Genomic DNA, 24,726 nt, shown 5'->3' with positions numbered 1-24,726 from the left:
GTTATCAAGTCGTAAACGGTTAGTAACAGGACAAGCAGGTAAGTAAGATTTTGTCTTGTTATTCTCTCAAAATTAAAGAACGCCACGCTTCTCGGGAAAAAGCACTCAGTTGGTTAAACCTCCGGCTGTTCGATTGGAGTAGGTTAGATTTTTTTAGCACACTTTTCTGCCAAACGTGCAAAAAACGGTAGTCATTGAGAAGTCAGTGTGGGATCGGGAAGCAAACAAGCTAGCGAGCATTAGCTTAGCCTGCTAGCTGCGTTGGCTGCTATTGGCCAGCCTCTCGGCGTTAGCTCGCTACGTCGGTGCTGCTCAGTCTCAAATATTAGCTGGGCTAGCATTAGCTTCTCAACTAGCGTTGAGAGAAAGTACTGTTAATTGTGCCATAAAAATCACTGGCAGTGCATTCCTTGACACGATAGTCAACAGAGAAACCCCCCTTCACAACTTACGGTTTAATTTCCAGGCTCACTGTTAAAATTAGCCAACATCTAAAACTTTTTCATTATAAATTTGCAATGATAACGTTCGTGTGGGTAACTAGCCAGCTAGCGCTAGCTTGAACGTAGAAATCCTTGAGAGTCTCGCCGCTGCCAGGAAAGACATCAGAAGACAGCTGACAACTTTGCCCAGTGAGTCTGCTTCAGTCCCGAGCTGTTCGAAGAGGACTCGTCTCACGTTTGTCTTCTCTGCCTTTTTGTCTTCAGGTGTCATGTCATTTCCATCCGTGGTGACTGGAACCATGGCCCCGTGGATTACTGAATGCAGTATGACAACAATGGATTTACAGGTATTCCTGAATATTCATTATTTTTACTTAGATTTTATTTTTGTGTGTTTTCTGGCGGAGTCTGGGGGCGATGCGCTTCATCAGTCCTCACCTGCAGTCAGAGGCTCTGAGTGGTGGGTAAAACAGACACGAGGCTGTGGATGCTTGAGGCAGACATGAGCTGCCCTCTTCACCTGGGCAGGAGACAGGTGAGGTGCCCCCTCATCCCAGTGGAGGTATTTCAGACAACAGGCGTGTCCGACTGGGAGGAGACAGAAAACATGCCGGATGGATTACAGTGTGGGACGCCTGTGAGGACGCCCGGGGGGGTGTGAGGATGTGGAGCTGGAGGTTTTGGAAACTTTGCATCGCCTGTTGCTGTCGTGAGCTGGAGCAGGCTGAGAAGACGGCGGTGCGGATGGATGGATGGATGTTTTCACCTGGATAAATGCAGCGCCGCGGAAGATTTACTGGATAACAGCTGTTCCATCCTGACTTTTATAATCTGCCTACTGAGACTTTTATTTACATAGAAATTTGATCCAATTTTCAAAACAGGCGGGTAGACCGTTTCTCAGACACACACACACACACACACACACACACACACACACACACACACACACACACACACACTGATAATTACTTTTTATTATGCGTGTGTACTCTGGTAGTCTGATAATGCACAGAGGCCATTCAAGACACGTAGGAAATTAGTGATATGCATTCATTTGCATCACTTAACAGTAAAACAACAAATCCAAGCATTGTGTGGTCAGAGACACTGAAACCTGGACATTCACACTGCTTATGTAAGCCATGTCTGCTGTTTACCAGGCTTAAATTAATGATGCATAACTTCATAAACAGTTATGTGGTTGTTACTCATCAGAGGATCTGACATTATAAACATTAGCGTTTCCTGGGAAAATGGACGGCGTTTAACACGAGCCGTGATCCTCTTTTGTTAAATTATAAACAGGTTTCTTACAACAAAAAACACAAGGAGCCACCATGTAAAACAACACCAGGCCTGGTTAACGCTTGCTGAGACGTGTCACGGATGTTTTATGTAACTGTGGTGTTGTGCTGCGTTATGAAATATTATTGTGTTATATGTGATCTTAATCCACTCCATCGCAGCCAGCTGTGGCCTCAGATGTCTGCACAGGCTCCACAAAGCCAGCCTGGAAGGCCGGAGTGTGAAACTGCATTATGCTGCTGTGTCTGTAGTCCAGCGGTCAGTGCAGGTGCGCTGGGTTTTGTTGTTGTCGCAGCTGTTTGCTGGATTATATTCGGGCTCAGGTGGAGAGGAGCGCCCCCGCGTGGCCGCTGGCTGCACCTGCACACGGGCTGCTGGATGGTGGGCGATCCGGTTCCTGTAAAAGTGACACGGGAGCCAGACGGCCTCGACTCGGCCCAGTTTTCTGCTGTGAGGCCGAGCGGAAACGGGTGGCTCAAGCAGCCTTTCCCAGCTCTTAAACTGGCATAATTCAGCTTTTTAAACGAGGAAGTCAAACCCTTATTTTCTATCCGTTACGGGTTATTGTCGGTGTGAACGGTCGGTTTTGTGCACAGGTGATTAATGTGGATAAAAACAGGTGGTTAAACGCAGGCGGGCTTGAACATAAAGGGTGAATATTGTCCGTGTGGTGTCAACCAGCGCAGGTGATATTATCAGTTAAACACCTCCATCAGTCCGAGGCTGCGAACTGACGCTGCGCGCTGTTTTGAAGACAATGCCCTCCTGTGGTGTCTTCTTTTGAGCTTTTATGTCGTTTCTTATCTGCCCTTTACTCTAGTGGCGACTATGAGAAATGTCTCCCGCCTACCAGCAGGCAACGCGCACACACACTCATGCGCGCGCGCACACACACATACACACACAGCCCTTCTATGTTTGTCAGACTCAAATCCGAGGGAGAGGAGCTAGCCGCCATTTTCTAAGCGTCTCTCCCTAAAACGAGAGAAAAAGGCTCGCGACAAACTGCCCTCTGGATTACCTTTCGCTCTCTGAGAATTGGAGTTTTTGGTCACGGATTGCGGTGAAATCGCCTACATTTGAAGTAATTCGGGCTAGAAAGGAGTGTTTCACGGCCTTGTCTTATATTCGCTGTAGCGGCGGCGAGGCGAGCTAGCAGGCGAGCAAGGTGTAGATCGTTGATTCGCCCATTGCCTGAATCCGGAACGAAGCCGAGCGGCTCCGACAACTGGGCCTTTTGGGCAATCTGGTTGCATTTCTGGATTAATTAATGGCAGAGTGATCGAATCCGGCCGTGTTTTTGTGCTAGCACCCTTGGTTTTTTCCACCAAAACTGCAGGGGATTGTTGCCGAAATTCCCTCGGATAGTGCAACCTCGTCACGTGGTAGGTTCCTCCTTTTTCTTTGTTAGCGAGCTAGCTAGACTGGCAGGGTCTACTCCCAACTTCTCAGCTTTTGACATATGTGCATTAACGTTACGTACTGCTCCATTACACAACAAATACTGTACGGAAGCAGGGCAAAGGACGGCCACCTCACATTTACAATAACAGGCTGCCTGTGTTCGTTTCCTCAGTGTGATCGCAATGCACACCGTGTCTCCGCTGTGCAGTAGCTCTTAAAGCCTTGTTTAAAATAAGTTGTGATGCATAACGAGTGAAGCTGTCCCGTTATTATGGACGAACACGGACCCCTGTGCTGTTTCATGACCCGTATTTAACTCTGACGTTAATACACGTGCTATCCTGGCTTTTAACGTATAACACACATTACTTGGGGCGTTATTGACCTAAACTGGGACTGAGGCGAGCGGAGGTTACGTAGCTAGCGACTAAAATGTTTACTTGTCTAACGAGGTTTGCGTGAAGCTCGGCGGGTTTTCACCAACAGCGGACACGGCCAAGTTGTGCTGCTGTGAGAAAAGCGACAAAACGGTGGATAATGTGATGAGGGCAGGCAGCGGCTCACTGCGGTCCGCCCGCCCGTGAGAGCAGCTTTCCAGCAGGTTGTGTTTCTTACATCAGCAGCTTTCGGGGCTAACGTTAGCCAGAAGCGAGGCGCAGTCATTTGCACGCAGTGTGTCCGCTGACGGTTTACGGAGATATTATCTTGTGCCTCTCGGAGTCCGGCTGATGTGATGATCGCTTGGTGGTTTTCACTGGCGCGGATCGGTGACACAAAAACACTGGAGCTGTGTGGTTTTCCGCGGAAGCTGCTGGGATTGATAAAATAACGTTATTCCAGTCGGAGGCAGCGGGCAGCCAGCCTTCCTTTAACATTTCAGATGTTTTTGTAAACACCAGGAAGACATTTTGGTGATTACGTTATGGTTGGCTAACGTTGGATGTGGACATTTTTGTCGCATCTCTAGCGAGACAGTTCGTGTGAACCCGGTGTTATAATGCACAATGAATCCGAGTCGTGCGGTTACTAACGTTATTTAAACCCTCGTAACGTGAAGAAGTTGTGTGTGTTTGGGGCGGAATGGGCGGTTTTAGGTAGATGAATTGCATTGCATAATCTGCTTCGGAAATACCAACATGGCGTAGTGCGCGCTGACTAGAAACTGCGGTGAAATACTGAGCCCCCATTCATCTGACCCTGCAGACGATCCGCGGAGATGCAGCTCGCTTTTATCCGCGTTTCATCTGAAGGGAGCCTCTTTCAAATGTGATCCGGACAAACAGGCAGTCTGTGTGTGATCGGCTCGTTCACAGCTGAAGCAGGACTTCATCTTGATCTCGTCATTGTCTTTGGCTTGACATATTTGAGATCATCTTGCTGGCAGTAATATGTGGGAAATTGGGAGGGTTTAATAGGTTCATTTGAAACTGACACAGGAACACAGTCAGGATGACATCATGTGCTTTGGACTAATGCTGGGGCCTAAATCCACCTACTTACACCGCCTGTGTGCAGCCCTGCTGCACACTGACTGACCAGGGCACATGTAGGGCAGTGGGCTCTGGACAGTTTGCATTGGCCTTCCCTGTTTCTTCCTCCGTCTGAATCAAATTCCAAAGCTTATCCTATAAAGAGCCGCCTTGTAAGTAAATGACAATGAAGGCTTGTTCACACAAGCACGGGTGTAGTGGGAATTATTTATTGGCCATTGATGTAGCTCAGATGTCTGCTGCTATTCCATGTATATCGTTAGCATCCCATTGACCAAGGCCGGAGCACGTCATTTTTTCATATTTATTGAAGCCATGGAAGAAGGCCTCTGCAGACACATGCAGTACTGTGATTACGCTGGAGTCAGATTTCATTTTCTGGAATTTAGTAGGAGCTAAGTGAGCCGTCACTGATGATCTAAGATGCTCCTCCAGTTCACCTGGTTCACCTGGAGTGTTTCTCCTGGCCTGGTCCTTTTTGTATGATCATTTTTAGCAGCACTTGCAACCAGTAGGTCAACAAAACGGCAGTGAGTCACCAGTTAATTTCATTAGGCCTTTAATTAGATTAGTTGTAGATATTGTAGGTTTGGTTTTGACTCAGTATGTCAAACTCTGTGAAACAGTGGTATTGGTGCATTTTCATTTGTTGTATTTGGTGCCAAATATTTTGGAAATGCTGTTTTCTTTTTGGGTGGTGGTTAGTAATTTTCCACTCACTCTAAAGGCCTACTGTAGTACAAGTACTTCAGTTGTGTTGTATCACATAGGTACAGCCTGCCTTCATGTTGCTTTTCACTCCAGAAATTTTCTTTTGTATGAAGAAATTTGTCAAAACATCCTGCCGTGTTTAACTTCATTTCTGGTCTCGCTGTCCTTCTCTTTCCTGTCTCAGGCTGTCCTCAGGTGGGGCAGTAAGCGGGTGGTGTGGAGCAGGCCGCGGTGCCCGTCCCTCTGCACTGCATGGCTGCGATGGCGCCCGCTCTCACCGACGCCCCAGCCGAAGCTCACCACATCCGCTTCAAACTGGCTGCCCCATCCTCAAGTCTCTCACCGGCCAGTGCAGAGAACAACGGTAACGCCAGCAACATCCTTATCCATAGCAGCGGCCCCGCTAAGTGCAAGGCCACCTCCGAAGAGTGCCCTCTTGACTTCTGTGGCGGCGATCAGGAACAGCAGCAGCAGCAGCCCCAAGCCGATTCTGTGGCCCAGGCCTCGGCCCTGGGCAAGCTCCAGCCGCTGGTGGCTTCTTACCTTTGCTCGGATGTGACACCTGTCCCTTCAACTAAGGAGTCAATCAAGCTGCAAGGAGTCCTCATCAAACAGTCTGTGTTGAAAAGCCACAGGATACTGCCCAGCTCCCTGCTCAACGGCGGAGGAGACTTCCTGCTGAGGAAGAGGCAGGCGATAGAACTCTCTGGCGGCCAGCTCAAAAGTCTCATGAGTGGCAGCACCAACGGGGGTGGCCAGCCCATGGCACCTGTCAATGGCCTGGCCAAGAAGCTGGCCACCATGTCTGACCCTGGCTGCGTGGTGGCAGTGAACGGTGACAAGCCTTCTGCCACCGCAGACCCCCAGCCACAGAACTTGGACTCTGAGACCTTGACGGCTACTTTATCAGGGCATATCCCGGTGAAAGGAACCCTTAAGCAGAAGCATTCCTCTGGGGTTTCTCAAAATACAGATGGAAAAAACCTTGAACCACCAGTGCTTCAGTCTGCTGCACTTTCTCCCTTTACCCATGACAACCCAAACCCCACTGAACAAGCAAATTTTGAGGAGGCTGATTCACACACGCCTGCCAGTCAGCCACAGGGTTCTGACAGGGAGAGACCAGGCAGCAGCCAGCAGGGCTCCCCGTCCTGCACACCTGCACCACACCCTCCTCTATCCTGTAGTTCTTCTTCGGACAGCCTTGATGCTCACGTTAGGGAGCGCACCCTTCTCAACAGCAGCCGCCAAGCTGAGATTGAAAACCGGCTACGGCGCCTGCGCAAACGTCTTCAGGTTGTACAGGCCAAGCAGGTGGAGCGACACATCCAGCAGCAGCTGGATGGCTTCTTGGACTCGGCTCTCAACCGGCTACTGGCTGGTAACCGCAAATCCGAGGCGGCGACCCCAACGGCTACATGGAGGCCTGGACGCCACTCTTCCTCAAACAACAGAGACAGCCTCAGTCGCTTCCTGAAAAGCGGCGCCATGCCCTTGGAATTGGAGAGGCTGTATCTGAGCGGGTCGGCCAACCTTCATTCAGCAGAAAGCGCCTTTGACTCAGATGTAACAGAAAGCAGCTCTGGAGGAGACTCTGACCTGGAGGAGGAGGAGCTGGCCAGAGTGGACAGAGAGCAGCGGCATGTGAAAATGTAAGTGAAAGTGTCGTCGCCCACAGAGACGTCAAGCTTTTTTAGGCAGCACGGGAAAATTCACTGCTGAGGCTCGAGCTGAATGTTGAAGCGTTTCACAGTGAATGGGCTTCATTTCCACACAGCCAAGTAACTCACATTACTCTCACATTTCCACGGTGCAGGAAGCTTCTTCTGTCCTGTGAATGTTCCTGTATTTCCAGGCCGAGCAGGTGCCGATGGCAATCATAAGCGCCTGGTCTGCCTCAGTGGTGCTTGGGTCAAACTCCAGGGGAGGGGTAGAGATACCGTTGGACCAGAGAGCATGTGTAGTCGTGTGGGTGGTACCATCCCGCCGAGAACACGCAGGCTCGAGTGGACGCGGAGTGAAAAGCTCTCTCGTCACACGGCGCTTCCTCCTGAGAGGGCCGGGGCTGAAACTGAACGTTCTGTTTATCTGCAGAGCGAGCAGGCGAGCGCCCACAGAGCCGCTCAGTGTTTTGATTTAGACCGAAACCAGTAAGAAACATAGACTTTGGGGGTGGTGGTGGTGGTTTTGCAGAAGGTGTGGGTTTTATATTTTTTACATGCTGCCTGCTGTGATGTCAGGTTTACCTCAGTGGGAGCCGGCAAATGAATTCCATGGGAAGGTCTCGTTTCTGTGCCATTAGTGTGTGAAAGGGGAAAAAATGGTGCAGGTGGGTCAGCAGCGTTAATGGACTTACTGACCTGTGTAGGATTGGGTAGATTATTAACAGTGCAGCAGAGAACACTGATTTTTATTATCCTCTACTCTGTTGACTTTAGACCTTTGACCTAAATATCTTCATAATGCAACAGGAAGCGTGTGTTTGTAGCATACATGATCCAAGAGCAGAACATTGCCCGTAACGTATTTAAACTGCGTGTTGTGCCGTTTGAGGTCAGAGGACTTATAAAGGAGGTGTTTGAGCTGTTTCTAGCATGTAATTCTCGGGGGGGGGGGGGGGGGGGGGTAGTGAGCTTCATTTATGTGGCCTCACATTGAGAGTGAGAGGTGGTGACGAGTCAGTTTGAATGTGATGGTTCATGTAAACAAAGTTGGCCGACAGGGCGGCAAACACCGTTCCAACAGTAAACAGAAACGATTCAGACAAATGCAGCTGTCACACGACGAACGAGCCAACGCCACATCCAGAGGACACGCAGCGCAAGGTCAAGAGGAAGACACGGCTTTGATGCGTTCAGGCAGCGTTTTAAAACGCTTTCAGTGAGAGTCGCCACATCGACATCAGTACTTTAAAATGCAGTTCCTCTGTAGTAACTTCAGCTGCTCTGTACGTTATTCCAGGAAGAAGGAGGCGCCTGTTTAAAGGCTTTCTTTGCCTTCTGGCAGTCTGCTCTGATATAAATGATGTCTGTTACTCTACAGGCGTTAAATCACACAGTGAGGCAATAAAAACCTTTCAGCTCATAACCAAATACGACGTCCTCAGAAGTAAGGTTTTTCTGTTTGACATATAGAAAATTCATTTAGAGGTTTTCTTTTCATTCACACACAGATAAATGAATCTGAAAACAACTGGTTTTATTTTGTCATTCGTTTTGCCCCGTGTCCTGACACAAGTCCTTTAACACCGAGTGTCTTGTGAGCCAGATCCAGTGATCAGTGATTTTACTTAAAATATGCATCGATGTGAGTCACTGCACTGATGGTTGGTATGAGGTGTTCTCTCAAGTGAAAGTGAAACACTTCTTTCTGTCTTCGGGGGTTGTGAAGATGGAGCCCCCTGGGACTTGAAGGTGCTTTCCACAAATAGTAAATCATCCTTTAATACTGCTGAGTGTCTTGAATTCAGCTTGTTTGTAACAGTGAATGAGATTGGTCAGGTCGGCTCGCTGGGGTCATGACAGGAGTTTGATCTGAAATAACATTTTGTCATTAAATCGTGAAGGAAGTGATTGGATCGAAACGATCAAATGTGATATTTTTCTACACTGCATTTTTGTAAAGGCGTATCACATCATTACACCTCATACATATAAACACCACACAAAGGAAAAGAGGTCAAAGGCTGCATTAATTCTGGGCCGTGAATGGAGGATTGATTTATAGGTGAAGGCAGGATTTGGCTCAGCTTCAGCACAGATGATTGTGTCGTACATTATCAGGCAGTGTTGTGCATTTTTTGCATACCCACAGTCATTGTGTTTCCTTCCCTCGTTGTGTTCACGCTCTGGGTAAAAGGCTCGCGGCTCTGGATCTCTGCTGAGTCCGGGTCGACCAATCATATTTCTCTAAACAGCCTTAGTGCTTCCGTCATGTAGTTTCATTTGTGTGAGAAAGCCTCTGAAAGACGTGGAGGCATTACTCAGATTCAACAGGCGGTGCAGGGCAGCAACTTGAATATAAAGGAAACATGACTCCACCAGCTCATTACAGCCCTCGCTGCTTTTTTCCTCTAATTTTGATGAAGCATCCTCAAACTACCAGGCAAAATTACCAGTCGCTAAAAACTCAAGTTTCTCATCGTCTTCTTTCTGAGCTGCAGCGAATCTTCAGCTGGAAATACAACACACGTTGTTCCTGCTTCACCACAAAAGCCTTCCAGCAGCCAACCATTGTGAGGCTTTTATTGTGAAGCTTCTGGAACATTAGTCACCGCCGTTAACTACTGCTAAGTCCTCATTGTGTAGAAACAGGTTTCCATAAATGTATAGACGTTTGGGTTGGTGTTTGGTCCTGCAGGCTGGAGCTGTGAACGACTCCCAGCACAGCAGATAGCTGCTAACGCTGTTAACGTACGTTCATACACAACAACACTGCTTAGCATGTTCAACAACTACATGAACTATTTCACTGTGACAAGAGGACCATCCTTGTTTCTTGTCGTACCTGTGGATAAAACAGCTGCCAGAGCAGCTGGACTACAGCGCGCTGGTCTGTGATTAGATATCATTCAGGTGTAGTCAGACAGTTTCAACATGTTAGCCCTTTTAGTGTGTACGTTACTTTAAGTTATAGTGCAGTCAGGAAGCTTTGAATTCATTTTCTAATGAATGTAGGTGTCAGTAGCTGTAATCTTTAGATGCTGACCCACATAACAGCCAGCTGAAACAAACACTGACATGTTGCCTTCCATGTCATTTTTCACCCATGAAAGTAACCCAGATCTGAGGGCACGCGTCAGCTGCTTCAGCCATGTTTGTATGAGCGCCACAGTTTTGTTGATCACATCACAACACAGTAAAACATACGTTGTGAGCCAAACAGAACGGGCTCAGAGAGCTACGTTAATGTGCTCAGACGTTCTCGAAAGTTTTTGTGTTGTTGCCATGAACACACCTGTCACTTATAGGTTTGCAAATGTTTGCCAAGTGGTGGCACATGTAATCCTAATAACTCTTTGTACGCTGAGCGAAAGCTGCCGTAGATACGTGAAGCTGTCCATCTGTGATGCCTTCACAAGCAGCTGTATAATCATCCATCCCACAGCAGGTTGAGAGCTGGCTCTCAGCTCCCACCCCTGCACCGAGGAACTGTACCTGTGTGTGTGTGTGTGTGTGTGTGTGTGTGTGTGTGTGTGTGTGTGTGTGTGTGTGTGTGTGTGTGTGTGTGTGTGTGTGTGTGTGTGTGTGTGTGTGTGTGTGTGTGTGTGTGTGTGTGTGTGTGTGTGTGTGTGTGTGTGTGTGTGTGTGTGTGTGTGTGTGTGTGTGCGCATTATGCCACATTTTCACACTGACATTTTGTCTCAGTTGCCAATTAATGGCTTACAGCACTACACCAGTCAACACTACAGACAATGTAATGTCTTCTTCAGGCAGCAGCACCTCAATTATTTAACGTCAGCTGAGTTTACAGCAGTGTGGAAAATAACCTATTTGGGCTGCTTGTTTGGATGCAGCGCTGCTTACAGCTAATCCTGTCATCCCTGTCTATGCTGCAGACGTGGTTTCCCGTATCTTAGAGGATTGGGGGCCAGCCAACATCTGTTGCCGTGCTTATGCTGCAGGGCCTTTCTGCTCGAGCCAGTGTGCCTATCTGTGAATGTGACGTCCATAATGGCCTCTGCGAGGGTGTGGGTGCTGCTAGCTTCAGAGCTGAAGTCTGCTTTTGTACTCACTGCAAAACGACTGAGACAGTTGATGCATTGGAATAAGACGATTCATGGAGAGTCTATTATTTAGGCATGTTACACGGAGCACGGCTTGTTCTGCGTTAAGAAGCGAGTGGGCACAGTTTCTTGTTTCTGAGGCAACAATAATGCTCATCAGGAAATCTCAGATCTTACATAATGGCTTGTAGACAGAGCGACGAAAACCTCTGAAATTTTGTTAACTGACCAGCGACAAAGCACACCTTGGTGTGCAGGCTGGTGTGTGTCAGACGGTGGAAGCAGGCTCCATGTTTGCGTGATCTTAATGCAGCGAGGCAGCTCAAATGCCTGTCTGCCTGCTGCCCGTGAACTAGGGTAACTACGGCTGGCTGAGACCGCTGCGTGCCTTTCATGCTTATGGCTCAGCATTACTCTGCAGTCTGAGTCGCTTAGCTGTGTTTTTTCCTCTTTTCATTCCCGTGTGTGTGTGTGTGTGTGAGAGAGTGTGTGTGAGTGTTCATGTATGTATGCGAGTGCCTGTATAGTATAGGTCTCTGTCCCGTTTGACACATCTGGATGTATTTAGCTCGGCCCAAGTTCCTCAACACGAACCCACAGGCGTTACATAACCCCCCTCTTTTATGTAATGACTGCTGCAGCTCTCTGGCTGAGTTTGCCCTCTCTGGTTTTTCCTGCCCCACACCCAGTCGGCCTGCCGTGTTCTCAGCCCGGCTCCCGAGCGCTTTCTTCCTGTAGAAGATGACTTTAAGCAGCTGTCCTGTGAAACTCCAGCCGGCCGCCCCGGCACATCACAACAGACCTGAAAAATAAGGCCGTTTTCAACCGCCATTAATGTTTCAGTGTTTGGATAATTTTCAGCTCTTTTAATGTGCTTTGAAAATCCTTGACTCCAGAGAACAAAGAAATTAAAATGACAGCTGCTGCTTTGATTTCCCTTGTTCTTGTTACCGAGCGTGAATGACGAGCGAACGGTTTGTGAAGCATAATTGCAAAGTGGTTTTATTGCTTCATATGAAAAAGCAGAATATCTGCAGGTCTTTGTTTCCCTCTGCATAACCACGTTCCTCCGCGGGGCTTCTGTACAAGGAGCCCACGTTTCCAAATGTGGACATACGTATGATAAAGTGGAAGTTATGGAATCGTTAGCTGTCACCAAATTCACATAAGAGCAGATAACAGTCAGACATGAGCTTTTTTAGAGCCATAATGATCAAACATTTTCTCCCCCACAGTTGGAGTTAATGTCTGCTTAGTCTGAATACAGTAGTTGGATTTCCCCTCACAGTCTGTGCTACAGAGCGCGCCTTAGCCCAAATTAGAAAAGCCCGTGTAGTTAATGTCATATCTGTTTGCATTGAAAACACAGCCTGCTGTAATGGCCTTCTCTGTTGTCTTTTATAAGGTCTGTCAAGGAAGTTTTGGAGGCTGCAGGGTTGAATTCTTGTGGCAGGATGGTTTGGAGACCCTTACCCTCCTTTCCCTGCCGCCCTGAGACAAATATGGATATTCAAATCGTGTTTCCATCAGCAGCAGCACGTCACAGTCGCGGCACACATGCAAAGTTTTGCTGGAGCAACAGAATTAATGGAAGTGAGGAAAAGGGACAGATGCAAGCTGCATTTCCCACTCAGGCTCCAAACTGCATTGTGTTGTTGTGTCAGAGGCAGCTGAGCACAGTGCAGAGATGAGCATGCAGCGTATATGAGCTGCATGGCTGCATATTTGTGCTGTTCACAGGCAGTTCAGTTCACTGCCCCCTTTGTGTTCTTCAGCAGTTATTGAGCTCCGTGCTCACTGTTTTCCCTAAATTAATTTGTTGGTGTTGTGCACAGGCTGGACAGAAAACAGTTATTTTCTACCATTTTTAAAATGGACTTTTGAATTGAATCTTCACGTTTTGTGTATGAATAGATTTGACTTCAGTGTCAGAAGTCGTTTCATGTGATTGTGTGAGACGTTGATTTGCTTCCCTGCTGCAGGTCGATCTGTGTGTCAGCGTTAGAAACAGATGACTGTACAGCAGCAAACAGGTGATGCTGCGCTCAGGTCCACCTTGTGTGAGGACGTCTCTGTAGTCCAGGCTGATGCCTCTTTAGGATTCCTATGGGAAATGCTGTGTTGTCTGTGTGAAAGACCCATTTGCAACCAAGCTTTAACTTCCTGGCTTTAATATATCCACACAGTTTTCTTTCCTCATGATGGCTGTGCACCAGTCAGTTCTTTGGCTTGCAAACATACCGGTGGTCATCATGGCCGAACGGTTCAATTTCTGTTTCTTCACACCAGAACACATTCCTCCCAAAAGTGAGCTGTGTCTCCATGTGTGGCTGCAAACACAGCGTGGCGTCTTTCTGGAGGTGTTTCAGCAGCAGCCTGTCAGGTTACGTTGGTTTTGAATGATGATCCTTCTCCACCAGCATCGTCACCTGCTTCTCTGCTGCTGTTCTGGGATTCATTTGCACTTTTCACACCTAAGTGTCACCAAAGCCACACCATCGTGATCTGGACACTTCCATGCAGGTTGAAGGCACAGTCAGCTTGGTGTATGTAAACTGACATCATGATGTCGTGAATTCTAAGTGAAATGATCTGTCTGTAAACAGTTGTTGAAAAATGGCAGATGTCCTAACCAAGTGGTTAAAAAGGACTTTGAGTGACTTCCTCCTTCGCCTTCACCCCTTCCATACAGGCACATGTGTGAGGACATGAGCACAAAATGGCCGATTTCAGTTTTCAGAATTACATATTATCGAGCGTATGGCACAATTACATGGCCTCTTACACAAGCGTCAACCAAAATGGAGCGTAAACTCCTTCCACCAGCCCATCATGTGTCCATATGGACAGGAAGTAGACCCTGCAGTACAAATACACTCGATGGACTGTGGACAAGTGAACTAAAGCTCTTGACTTGGCTTTAAATGGCAGCATCAGAACGAGTTAGCAGCACCTGGAAGCGTCTCTGAGCATCTGTAAGGACACGGGTCTCTGAGACGGACACGTGGCGGTCAGCTCTTGGCCCAGACGCGACGAGCTGGGCTGGTCTGTGAGCGTGGTGTTGGTTTTGGAGGGACAGTGTGGGTCAGGGGGACCCGGCACCATACAACATATGTGCTGCATCCAGAGAAGCTCCACAATGGAGAATGTGCTGACAGCCAGAAAAGCACGGCTGTAGTGATCGCCGCTGGTGCTTTGTGTGGGAGAGCGGGGGGAGGAAAATATGTCCTGGTTAGATGGGGGATGGAGCTCCTGGTGTCGGGAGGGGGGATTTCTCAATGCTGCTCACTGACCCCTCCTCCTCCTCCTCCTCCTCCTCCTCCTCCAGCACTCTAATGATTAAGGTCATTGGACTCGTAATGGCCTCTGTGTTTATATTTAACTAAACTTCACTTTCAGCTCTTCCTGCGTCCTTTTCGCTTCAGTCTGCAGTCATGGCTGCCAGCCCTCGTCCAGCAGACCTGAAAACTGACGAGTCTTTGACTCTCTCTGCAGTTTTTTATTGAATTCAGGTCTGAATCAGTCCTGGTAATACAGCCCCAGGACTGGAGTTGGGATCTGCTGCTCTCCAGCCGTGGTTTCTGGATCAGGTCTCAGTCAGTCCCTCTTCTCTGGCCTTCCTCGCCTTTGTAAGCAGGTCAATGCTGAACTGCCTCTGCGACACATGCCCAGTGTCCTCTGTCGGTGACAGGCTGAATCTCCCTGAGATCATTTTCCAGTTCATGCCGAGGGACGTTTCATCCGGCCTGTCTTCCGTTCGATGGCTCGGGCAGCCCCCCACCGCACGGAGAACCGTGGCTCTCGGGCTCAGACTAACCAGTGCTGTTCTAAGACGTCTCTGCGGGGACCCGCGGATGCAAATGAATTGCCAGCGCATTGATCAGATGCACCAGCACGGGCGTGTTCACGAGCCGTGTGGCGTTGGTGAACGTTCCCCGCCCCGTGAGGATGAACATCACGTTTGTTGATCTGTGCACATCAGGACTGAGTCTGAAGACGAGCCGTAGGACACGTTAGCAGCAGGTGAGGCTGGAGCTGCGTGCAGCAGTGTCCTTGATGCTGTATCGCAGCGAATGAGCCACAGATCACTAAATGTTGTGGCTGAGTAAAAAAGGAATGGAGACGTCTGTCATTGCACTGATTGGCGGCTGATGTCGCCGTCGAAGGCACAGTAACTCTCCTTCTGCTCAGCTCCACAGTCAGACAGGATGCCTGGCTGGATTACTGGTTCTCCCAGTGTCTGCCGCACTGTTCCCTGACCCAGCCCCACCCCCCAGCACCCTGTGGCCTGTAGATTGCTTTTAAAGCCCGTCTGTTCCTCCCCAGGCTGCCAGAGCTTCCCAGTCCTCGTTGTCCCTCTTTTGCCCCCCCTCCTTCCCCTCTGTCTCCCCTTCCCATCTCCTCTGCCTCTCTCGGCAGCAGCCTTTTCCGACTTCCTCCATCCTGGTGGAGCTCTGAAAATTGAAAACAGACGGGTGTGGGGAGGAGAAAGCGCAGAGGAGTGCAAGGTCTATCTTTGTCTGCCATCTGAGTCATTTTCTCATTGTTCAGCCACGGTCACTGCAGCTGCGTTTGGCTGAAACAGCGCCCTCTGTGGTCATTGCTGCACGCTGCACCAGCAGACATTTTCCTCTCATGTCTGCCTTTGAAATGCCCATTCTGTGTGTCATACTGGTAAAATGGAGTACTCCGCTCTCAGCTGGTGTTCATTCTCTGCCATCAAATAAATCCCTGTAATGGAAATTCCCATTTCTATATTTCTCCCACGCTTCAGACGCATGCCTGGCCGTGCTGTTTGTGACTGGAGTGTTTTTCCAGGGCGCCTGCAGTTGTCGTTGCTGGGAGCTTCGTTCAGCGCTGATTCACTGACCTCTGCAGTCTGACGGGGGAAATGCTCGCAGGCTGACTGATCGTGCTTTAAATGATCAGTTTTACTCATGTTTCAGTGTGTTTTTGTTTGCTGAGCTGCTGATCATGGCAGACCAGGCGTTCGCCATACGTGCCTGTACACGACTTACAACTCAATAATAATTCTCTTTGTTGAAATAAAGAAACAAAGCAACTTTAACTAACTGAAATTAGGGCTGCAGCTAACAATTGTGTCCAGTATTGATAAATCTGCTGGTTATTTTCTCGATTGTTCCAGAAAATAATGAGAAGTGTTGATCCCAACTTCTGAGTCAAAGGTCTTGACGTCTTCTGGGGTCTTGTTTTGTCTGATCAGCAGTATAAAACCCAAATATATTGAGTTTAAGGATATAAAGCAGGAGAGCAGAAAGTCTTCATGTCTGAGAAGCTGAAAAAAGGTTTTTTGTCACTTAAATGATTGAATTATTAAAATAGTTGACATCTATTAATTGGTTTAGGCCCGTTTAAAGCACATAAATCTACGTGTGTGTGTTTGTTAAATGATGGACAGGCTTCTTGTCGTCCGTTCACCTTCAAGTGACCACTCGCTCTCTCTTTTTGTTGAATCCCAGATGGAAGCGGGCGGAGAGCCGCTACACCGTGGAGAGAGCTGCTATCATCAGCCACTGGAACTGGCTCCAGGCCCACATCTCAGACCTGGAGTACCGCATCCGGCAGCAGACCGACATCTACAGACAGATCCGCGCCAGCAAGGTCAGTCGCTCACTGTGTGCCGGACGACGTCTGTTCCTCTGCTGAGTCAGACAATATTCAGCTTACATCTGATGTGTGCGACAAAGCACACAGCTGTTCCATCAGTTGGTCTCTTAAATGTGATCGTCATGCTTCGGGGTGGAGGTGTAACACTCGGGTCTTGATTCTGTAGGGCTCAGTAGAGTTGGGAGGTGTTGCCCCCAGCGCAGTGTCTGCAGGTGGGACAGAAATGAAGACAGAGCCTGTAAATACTCAGGTAAGCAGAGCGAAAGCCGGCGGAGGGTGGCCCTCCTGCACAGGTGTGCTGTGGCCATGTTCTGTCTCTGTGGGCTGAACCGAATGACTTTGTGACGTGTGTGTCCTCTGAGCGGACTCGTCAATGATTACCCGTCCAGTCTGAGACGTGTGGACACATGTCTGTCTTAGTGAGTGTTCTCAGCTTCGTCAGGTCTCACCAGGATCCTGTGGTGTTTTTTAAGATTGTTGAAGCATCACGACTGAATGACTGACTGCTTTTATCGGGTTGTACATTGTGGAAATGAAAAACGTGCCAGGCCACTTTTTAAAGCATTCACGCTTAATGTGCAATAAAGAATGAGCCTCAAAACTCTGCGTAGCTGTAATTTAGGTCATGCGTCTTTCAACAAAGGCTCAGCAAAAAAAAAACAAAAAAACAAAGCTAAATCTTTAAGCTTCAGATGTTTTCATAAAACGTCCTCACGCTGTTTGAATAACGTCGGCTCCTTCGAGTTAACCTGCATCTGGCTGAGGAGCGTTAAGGATACTGGTCTGAAGAGACATGAGGGAAACCAGTTTTCAGCGTGTCAGTGTTTGAGGTTCATGACTAAACCAGCTGTTACTCAGCACTCTGTCCGTCCGTCTGACACGGGACGCTGTGTCGCAGGTGAATGTTTGTCCTCGTGCTGGCTGATAATCAGTGACAGGCGGGTTGTTGGTTCTTGTCAAAGAGTCTCTTGCAAATGAAATGTTAAATGTTGACAGGAAATTGTTTTTTTATCTGTCTCTCTGGTCTGAAACGATCAGACAGAAGAGCTTTTGTGCAATAAACAAATAATTTATCGCAGGATCTGTGTCTCTGAATGTGTTCCTATTGTTTGTACAAATGTAAAACCAGTTAAACCAGCACAGCGGCAGGAGTGGCCTCTTGTCCTGGTGGTTTGGACTGCTGTGTTTCCATTCGTTAAGCTTAATGGTATGATTTTGTGTCTTTGCTGTGCGCTTCAACACAAATATCATCTGCTCTCACAGCAGCATTGTTCAGTAAATGTTGAGGAAGAATAAAAAGTGTGACGTGTGGGATTAGACCTCCAAACTGAGGGCAGGACCTGCGCTAGCTTCAGTGAAACCATGGCTGCGTCTGTGTGTGAACGCTGGTGAAGGGGGAGGCGATGCGTCCTGATGACGGTGCAGAGGGGGTCTTTAGTTTGGGGGGAGCGCGACGCTTTCCACAGTGACTGAGGACCAGGAGGGTTCAGTTAGTCTGTTACGCAGTTTCCTCAGACATCTCACGTGTCGCTCAGCCTGCGTAGCGTGCCCGTTAGCACGAGGTGTAATCTTACTGGTTTCGTCTTATCTGTCGATGCAGGATGTCGCTTCAGAACGGCTGGAGCACACAGGCACCGCCCACATCGCCAACACAGAGGCCGGCCCTTTGAAAGGTCAAAACGCACAACCCGTGAACGGCGTCCTCAGCAGGTACGGCTGACGATGGTCCAGCAGGTCTGACACGGGAGGGGGCTTGGGATCATGATGGAGTTTAGCCTTCTGTAACCATGAGCTGCTTTTTGTTCAGTGGATCAAAGTCAAATTAGAGCCATGTTGATAATTAATCAGAATATTTCCTCATTTCACCTTCTGTGGATGTAAAGCTCCTCTTTTTTCACATGTGAAGTAAACTGAAATTCTCTGTTTGACAACAACAAAAAGTTTACATCCCATAATATCACTTCACCTTTGACCCTCAGTGTCTGTTTCAGCTTTAGTTTAATGTGCAGTATTTGTCTCCAAACCGTAAAAATGAGACCACACGTGTCCCTGATGTCTTGGCTGAGCTGGACAGAAGTGTGTGTGTTTAATGTGAAGGTGCTACGTGTGTGACGTGTGCTGGTTGTCCTGTGATAGGATGGCAGAGAGCGCAGACGCCAAGCACCAGCAGCCGTTGGCCTACGACAGCACGTGTGTGGCTGCACGCACGCGACCGCTCGTCAGCTGCCGGCGGCGGCGGCTCATTCAGCCCAACGCGGTTCCCAACCTGAACGGCAAGGTGAGTCCGCGTCTGTTTACGACACGCTCGCATTTATGGGCGCCGTCACATCATCGAGGCGCTGCAGCACGTCCACCTTAAAGGACTGAGGGTGTGTGTGTGTGAACGGCGTGACGCTGAGAGGACGTGCGGCGAGGAAGTCAATGGCTTGGACTTTTATTCTATGACAACGTGGTCTGTGTTTCAGGCTGCACTCATTGATTCGTTCCCCTGTTTGTAGCATAATACAGAGTAAACAAGACATGGATGACTTGTTTATGAAAAACTGGGGCAAACAACAAAGAAGAGGCATCGCCATGTGACGCCTCACAAGTTTAAGTTCAGGGGAAACATCGGCGGGCTGTTGATGAGGAGGAGCTGTGCACACTGAACGCTCTCATCAGTCCTAACGAGCCTTCGCAGTGCCTCCTCTTCGTCAGCAGAGCAGTTCATCTGTCATTCTGACGGTTTGCATGTTGAGGACGGCGCTGAAGTTGAATTCCCTTCAGTGTTTATTCTGCTTTACGTGTTTCTGCATCTCAGAGCCAAGCAGAGCTCACATTAGTCCTCATGTTGTCACCGAGAGCCAACGACAGCAGTCAGACGGACAAACACGCTGCACTTCCTGTGGCTGCTTCAGAATAAAAGTCATCTCATGTTTCACAAGTTAAATGCTTTTACTGTGAAGCTGCAGCAGCAGGAAGTGTTGGGTTTGCGTCTGCAGTAACTTAATTCAGAGTTTTCTCTGCCTGACGCTCAGTCCAAACACTGCAGTTGTATAAATATTGCAGTACTTCTGTCAGAGGGCCACAGGCTCAGTCTCCACGGCGTGTCGGTGACATCACAGATGTTTCTTTAAATCTTCCACATGATAACTTAAATGTGTAGAATCATGAATATGCACAGCTGAGCTTTACATGGTTTACAACCCCCTTTTTTAACCCCCCAGGCTCAGAGAAGCAGCTGTATCCAGTGTAACTGCAGGGTTAACCCCAGCTGTGTGATGTGCGGTGGCTGGCCCACCCCCAGAGAGGACCCTCAGTTCGAGCTGCCCACCCTGGAGCGCCTGTCAAGACTGGATCTTGGCGTTCACCCCATCCTCTCCTTCCCTGACGGTCAGTTGTGGACTCCTCGCTCAGTTTATGCAGTCATTTCCTACTTTGCGTCCAGAGGGGAAGACAAACAGGGAGTGGCTGTAGAGGGACTTCTTGCCAGGAAGTTCTGAGGGAACATTTTCAGAGATTTCCACAATCTTTTCTATCTGTAAACGGTGTCGTGTTCTCACAGCCTGGCTGCTTTTTCCACTCAGTCATGACATGTCCTTTCTGCTCTCAGTCTGTCTGTCCTGCATGTCTTCATGTGGTGTGAGGTTATTAGGAAACGTGTTCAGTTTGATCTCACGTACAGAACACGAGCTGCGTTCCACTGATGCATGAGACAAAGTTGTATTTACAACCACGAGACGACACAGGATTGGCTCGTGCAGTCGATGCCCACGGCCCCTGATAAATCTTTCATGTCATCGTGAATGGCTAATGTTGATCTGCAGATGGCCAATCTGGAGCCTCCAGCTTTACGCTCCCCTCTGCGCTGCATGCAGACATCTCCTGATTTAGCGTAACCCTCTTGTTTACCTCTCCCTCAGACGTTTGTATAGGCCTACGTCTGCAGCAGGTGATGAAGAGCCAGTGGCAGACCAAGTCGCTGGAGAGGAGCAAGCCGCTGAAGAAGCTCTCCCTCAAACACAAGCTGTCCTCGTCCAAAGAGAAGCACAAGTTCACCAACTCGCTGATGGCAGTCAGTGAGTACACACACGCACAAACACATGCACACACACACACACACACGCACACACTCACACACACACACACGCTCTGAAGCGTCAGGTCGTCTGACGTCCTCTGAAGTGAAAAGACAGAATATGTCGTCATGACGTTGTGAAATAAGCCCATAAATTCTTAAAGGTCATTATTATGAAATGTTTTTTCATCCTGCTCTTTCCACAGTGACACACTTTATTGTAGGTGGTTTTTATTTCACCACGTTTGTCCCAGTAACCGTTCTCATGTCACAACGCCACAGACGCAGCAACGTGATTGGCTGCCGTCGCCCAGCCCCCCTCCTCTCAGCCTGTGTTCTTACATGTCTGCAGCAGCTCTCTGAGTCTTCTGTTTCATTGGCTGAACATACATCATGCTAGTGTCGAGTCTCCTGAATTCAGGGGCTTGCAGACGTCCAGTGTAGCAGCATATTAAACAACTCACCGTGTAATAATAATAATAATAATAATAATGATGATGTGCACGTTTGCTGCGTTGCAGGACTGAGCCACTATAAGAACCGTGCTGAGAAGCCGAGGGCGGCGGACAGCAGCGGCAGCAGCGGCGGCGGCGCTGTACTGAACGCAGCCCGGCTGGAGGGTCAGACCGTGTGTAAGACGGAGCGGCTGCAGACCCTCTCCACCCCGTTAGGGCCCTACGACAAGACCTTCAGCAGGAAGAGGTTAAGAGAGCACTCGCTGGACAGGACTGACTGTGAGTCTGCCGGACGCCGCCTCAGCCAGACGCCGCTGCTGTGAACGCGCTCGTTTTAAACTGTTTAATGAATCAAAGTCGTCTCGATGTGTCCTTCTCCTGCAGCCTCCCCCAAACTCTTCCTGGACTCGAGCCCCTGCCCCAGCCTGGCCAACATGCACTCGTCCCTCCACAGCCCCCTCACACGCCAGCTGTCCACGTCCTCGGAGAACTCCACCCCGCTGGGCGCCGGCAGCCAGAGCGTCCCGAGCACACCTGTAAGGAAACGCTTTGCTTCACTATGTGATGATCAGCTGCAGCTTCAGCAGTGCTGCCCCCTACCTGTCGCTGACTGAAGCACCTGTTCAGAGCTCCCAGTCCACTTCCTGTGCAAATGTAATGTTTGAAACGTCAAGGCCGCCCTGTCCAATCCTCACATGTTCTCGTGTTGCTTCGTCCTCCAGCAGCAGCCCATCAAGAGGAGGCGAGGCGAGAGCTCCTTCGACATCAACAACATCGTGATCCCCATGTCTGTGGCGGCCACCACCCGGGTGGAGAAGCTGCAGTACAAAGAGATCCTCACACCCAGGTGAGCAAACACCTGCGCTGTTTGTCCTGTGAGCCGTCCACCAGCTCGTCTGCGGCGTCCTGTCTCCTCTGCTCACCTTTGTGTTTGTGTTTGTGCAGTTGGCGAAGTGTGGACGTCTTCTCTCAGCCTATAACTGAAGAGGAAAACGAACGGGAGGTCAGTGTCTCTGTCTCTGTGGGGGGGGGGGGGTAACTGTCAAACGGTCCGTGTGGACGTGTTCACTGTCATGATGAGCAGCACAGCCTGAGCTCTGCTCTCAGCGAGTGAACAGTGACACCTGGTGGACAAACAGTCCAAGGACGTCTCTTCACAGTGGAGGCTGGAAAGTCCTCGTCCACGCTGCACACGTGGACCTTCAGAGCACGAGCTTTACTTTATGTCCAGCGGGCGTTTTGTCTGCTCCAGGTGCTCTTCAGTGATTGGTTAACGATGTTATTATTGTGACGTCCTGAGAAGCACCGACACAGCGTGTGATAAGAATTCATGTGCAGTGAATGATGATGTGTTCGTGTCCAGGGTCCTGATGGTGTTGTGTGTCTGCAGGTGGAGGACCTGACGGACGCAGCCTTCACCCAGCTCCACCAGCCCTATGAGGACCAGGAGCGGTCCCGCTGGACCTGGATGGCTCTGGCCCCGGCGAAGAGGAGGGGCAGCAGGTCGCCGCCGGCACCTCACGCACGCTGTGATGCGCTCATGTCGGCTGTAGGCTGCAGGTGTGAACTGTGCTGTGTGTCATCCCGCAGGTCGTACAAGTCGGTGGACGGGCGGACCACGCCGCTGCTGTGCGGGACCAACCCTCCCACCCCCCAGCCCGCGTCCCCCGACCCGGGCCACTGCCCCATGCTGCACGACTACAGCCACGTGCCGTCGCCCATGAGCCCGGCCAGCCCCGACACCGCCTCCAACCCCCACACGCCGTGCTCGAGGGACTCCCACCGGCTGCTGTCCAGCGAGGACACGCGGTGCTCCACGCCGGACTTCACCTTTGAAGAGCGGGTACGTATCACCTGCCCTCACCTGTGTGTTAGTCATCACTGTACAGGACGTCTCACCAACCGTGTCTGGTGTCTGCAGACGGTGGCGCCGTGGGAACGCCGCAGCTTCCCCTTGCCGGAGGACCCGGCCCCGGAACCCGAGGCGGAGAGCGACCACATCAGGCCCAGAATGCGCAGCATCTCAGGTTGCCGAGCGACGGCCTACGGACGGCTCGATTCGGACGACGCGGAGCCGCCCTGCGACGAGGACGGCGGCCCCAAACACAAGGCCTCCACCCACCGATGAATGACTGACAGGCTGAGGTCCCCGCCCCCCCACAGCTCCTCTCTGGCATTAACAAGCAGAACCTCAACGCAGAATAAGATTTAAAGGGTTCCTGTTGTTTGATATTCAAACATCAGTCTAATACTTTCACAGTTTTTAGTGAACATTATGGAGATAGAAGCCTTTCCCTACACTTGTTTTTGTCACAGGAAAAAAAGGATAAATGTAAAAAAAAAGTATAAAACAACACGTTACAAAAATGTTTTCTGTAGTAGGCTAAACAATGTACATGGGGGCTTAGTGGTGTTTCATATGTCGCGTGTACACTCGTAGCGCACTATGTAGCGGACTCCTCAAATATGGCCAAAGGGTGTTTTCTATTGACTAGTTTGCTTGTAATTCCCATGTACATTTTTAGTGGAGTGACAAATAACAAAACAAGAAAAAACACCCTCCTCTTCCTCCTCCCCCTCCTCCTCCTCATCCAAATAAACAGGTACATTTGAGATGTGGTCCCTTCTCGTCCCTCTAGAGGTCGCCTGACATCACCAGAGCACTTCTCCGACTGCCAGGTCTTCTTCTTCTTCTTCTTCTGTTGGCTTTCTGTTGTCATTCCTGACGTGTCTTCGTCTGTTCGGCTCTCCTTCATCGTGTTCTTTGATAGTAAATCATTCCTTCACAGTCTCTCTGGAGAGTCTCCCCTCCATTCTGTTTAAAGGGGGGGACGCGCAGAGGCCCGGGGGTCCTTAGAGCACTTGCCCTGCAGGAGGCGCTGCTGCATGCTGACAAACATGCTCGTGTTAGCTCGACCACGGCGGCACTCGGTAGGATTCCACTTCTTCAGGATCGATCGACGCAGGTGTCGGCTGATTGTGCGTCTGCTGCCCCCCCCCCCCCCCAGTCATTGCTGTATTAGAAAAGTTCAGTTGTGGAAAATAAAGACGTAACAGTGGCCCCCTCCTCTTTCTTCTGGTTCGGCTCGACAGCTTTTCTCGCAGACGTTTCTCATGTAGCAGCTCTCAGACGCCGCCCAGCTCAGGTTTCATCTGAGGGGAGGACTTCCTGCCGTGCCGCCGTCTCGTGGCTCAGATCTACACTTCTTCTGTTTCTGCTGCCCCACACTGTCATGGCCGCACTCTGCCCCCCCCCTTCCCCCCCAGTAACTAATTGCTATGCAAAAAAAATCTATGGTTTTCATTTTCCACCTTTTTATGCCACAGCCATCAGTCACTGTTTTCTTTTGTAGTAAAGCGAGATGTCGATGTACCTGTTCGATTGTTGCAGCAGTTAATCTAATCAAAGCAGAGTTGTTTTTCTTTTTGTAAATAGTACCATTAAAACATTTATGTTTAACTTGGCGTCGTTGTCCTGGCCTCGAGTCCTTCAGTGTTCAAGCGT

General features: G+C 49.6%; 1 protein-coding gene across 5 annotated transcripts; it reads left to right on the top strand.

The window, feature by feature from the left end:
- Positions 1 to 24,686, top strand: LOC139349475 (KAT8 regulatory NSL complex subunit 1-like). 5 transcript variants are annotated; one of them, XM_070990293.1, is made up of 16 exons: positions 1 to 38; positions 708 to 790; positions 5,541 to 7,008; positions 16,562 to 16,703; positions 16,876 to 16,959; positions 18,310 to 18,419; positions 18,846 to 18,987; positions 19,916 to 20,081; positions 20,612 to 20,767; positions 21,288 to 21,500; positions 21,606 to 21,757; positions 21,944 to 22,068; positions 22,167 to 22,224; positions 22,612 to 22,724; positions 22,812 to 23,064; positions 23,143 to 24,686. In XM_070990293.1, the coding sequence occupies exons 3-16, from the start codon at positions 5,609 to 5,611 to the stop codon at positions 23,347 to 23,349; spliced, it is 3,321 nt and encodes a 1,106-aa protein (XP_070846394.1). In that variant the 5' UTR covers positions 1 to 38; positions 708 to 790; positions 5,541 to 5,608; the 3' UTR covers positions 23,350 to 24,686. The 5 variants fall into 5 exon arrangements, with proteins under 5 accessions (XP_070846394.1, XP_070846397.1, XP_070846396.1 ...); XM_070990296.1 differs by lacking the exons at positions 1 to 38; positions 708 to 790 and adding an exon at positions 2,668 to 3,136; XM_070990295.1 differs by lacking the exons at positions 1 to 38; positions 708 to 790 and adding an exon at positions 2,672 to 3,136 and having other exon boundaries at positions 21,947 to 22,068.
- The last annotated feature ends 40 nt before the right edge of the window (positions 24,687 to 24,726 follow it).

This window comes from Chaetodon trifascialis, chromosome 21 (genome assembly GCF_039877785.1).
Source record: "Chaetodon trifascialis isolate fChaTrf1 chromosome 21, fChaTrf1.hap1, whole genome shotgun sequence".
Taxonomy (NCBI): Eukaryota; Metazoa; Chordata; class Actinopteri; order Chaetodontiformes; family Chaetodontidae; genus Chaetodon; species Chaetodon trifascialis.
The sequence above is the reverse complement of the archived record's forward strand: the minus strand, read 5'-3'. Positions and strand labels throughout refer to the sequence as shown.

Coding starts and splice junctions, on each gene's coding strand:
- LOC139349475 (XM_070990293.1), top strand. CDS start 5,609: ATGGCTGCGATGGCGCCCGCTCTCACCGACGCCCCAGCCGAAGCTCAC. Junction 18,420..18,845: donor GTGAACGGCGTCCTCAGCAG/GTACGGCTGACG, acceptor GTCCTGTGATAG/GATGGCAGAGAGCGCAGACG. Junction 22,225..22,611: donor AAGAGGAAAACGAACGGGAG/GTCAGTGTCTCT, acceptor GTGTGTCTGCAG/GTGGAGGACCTGACGGACGC.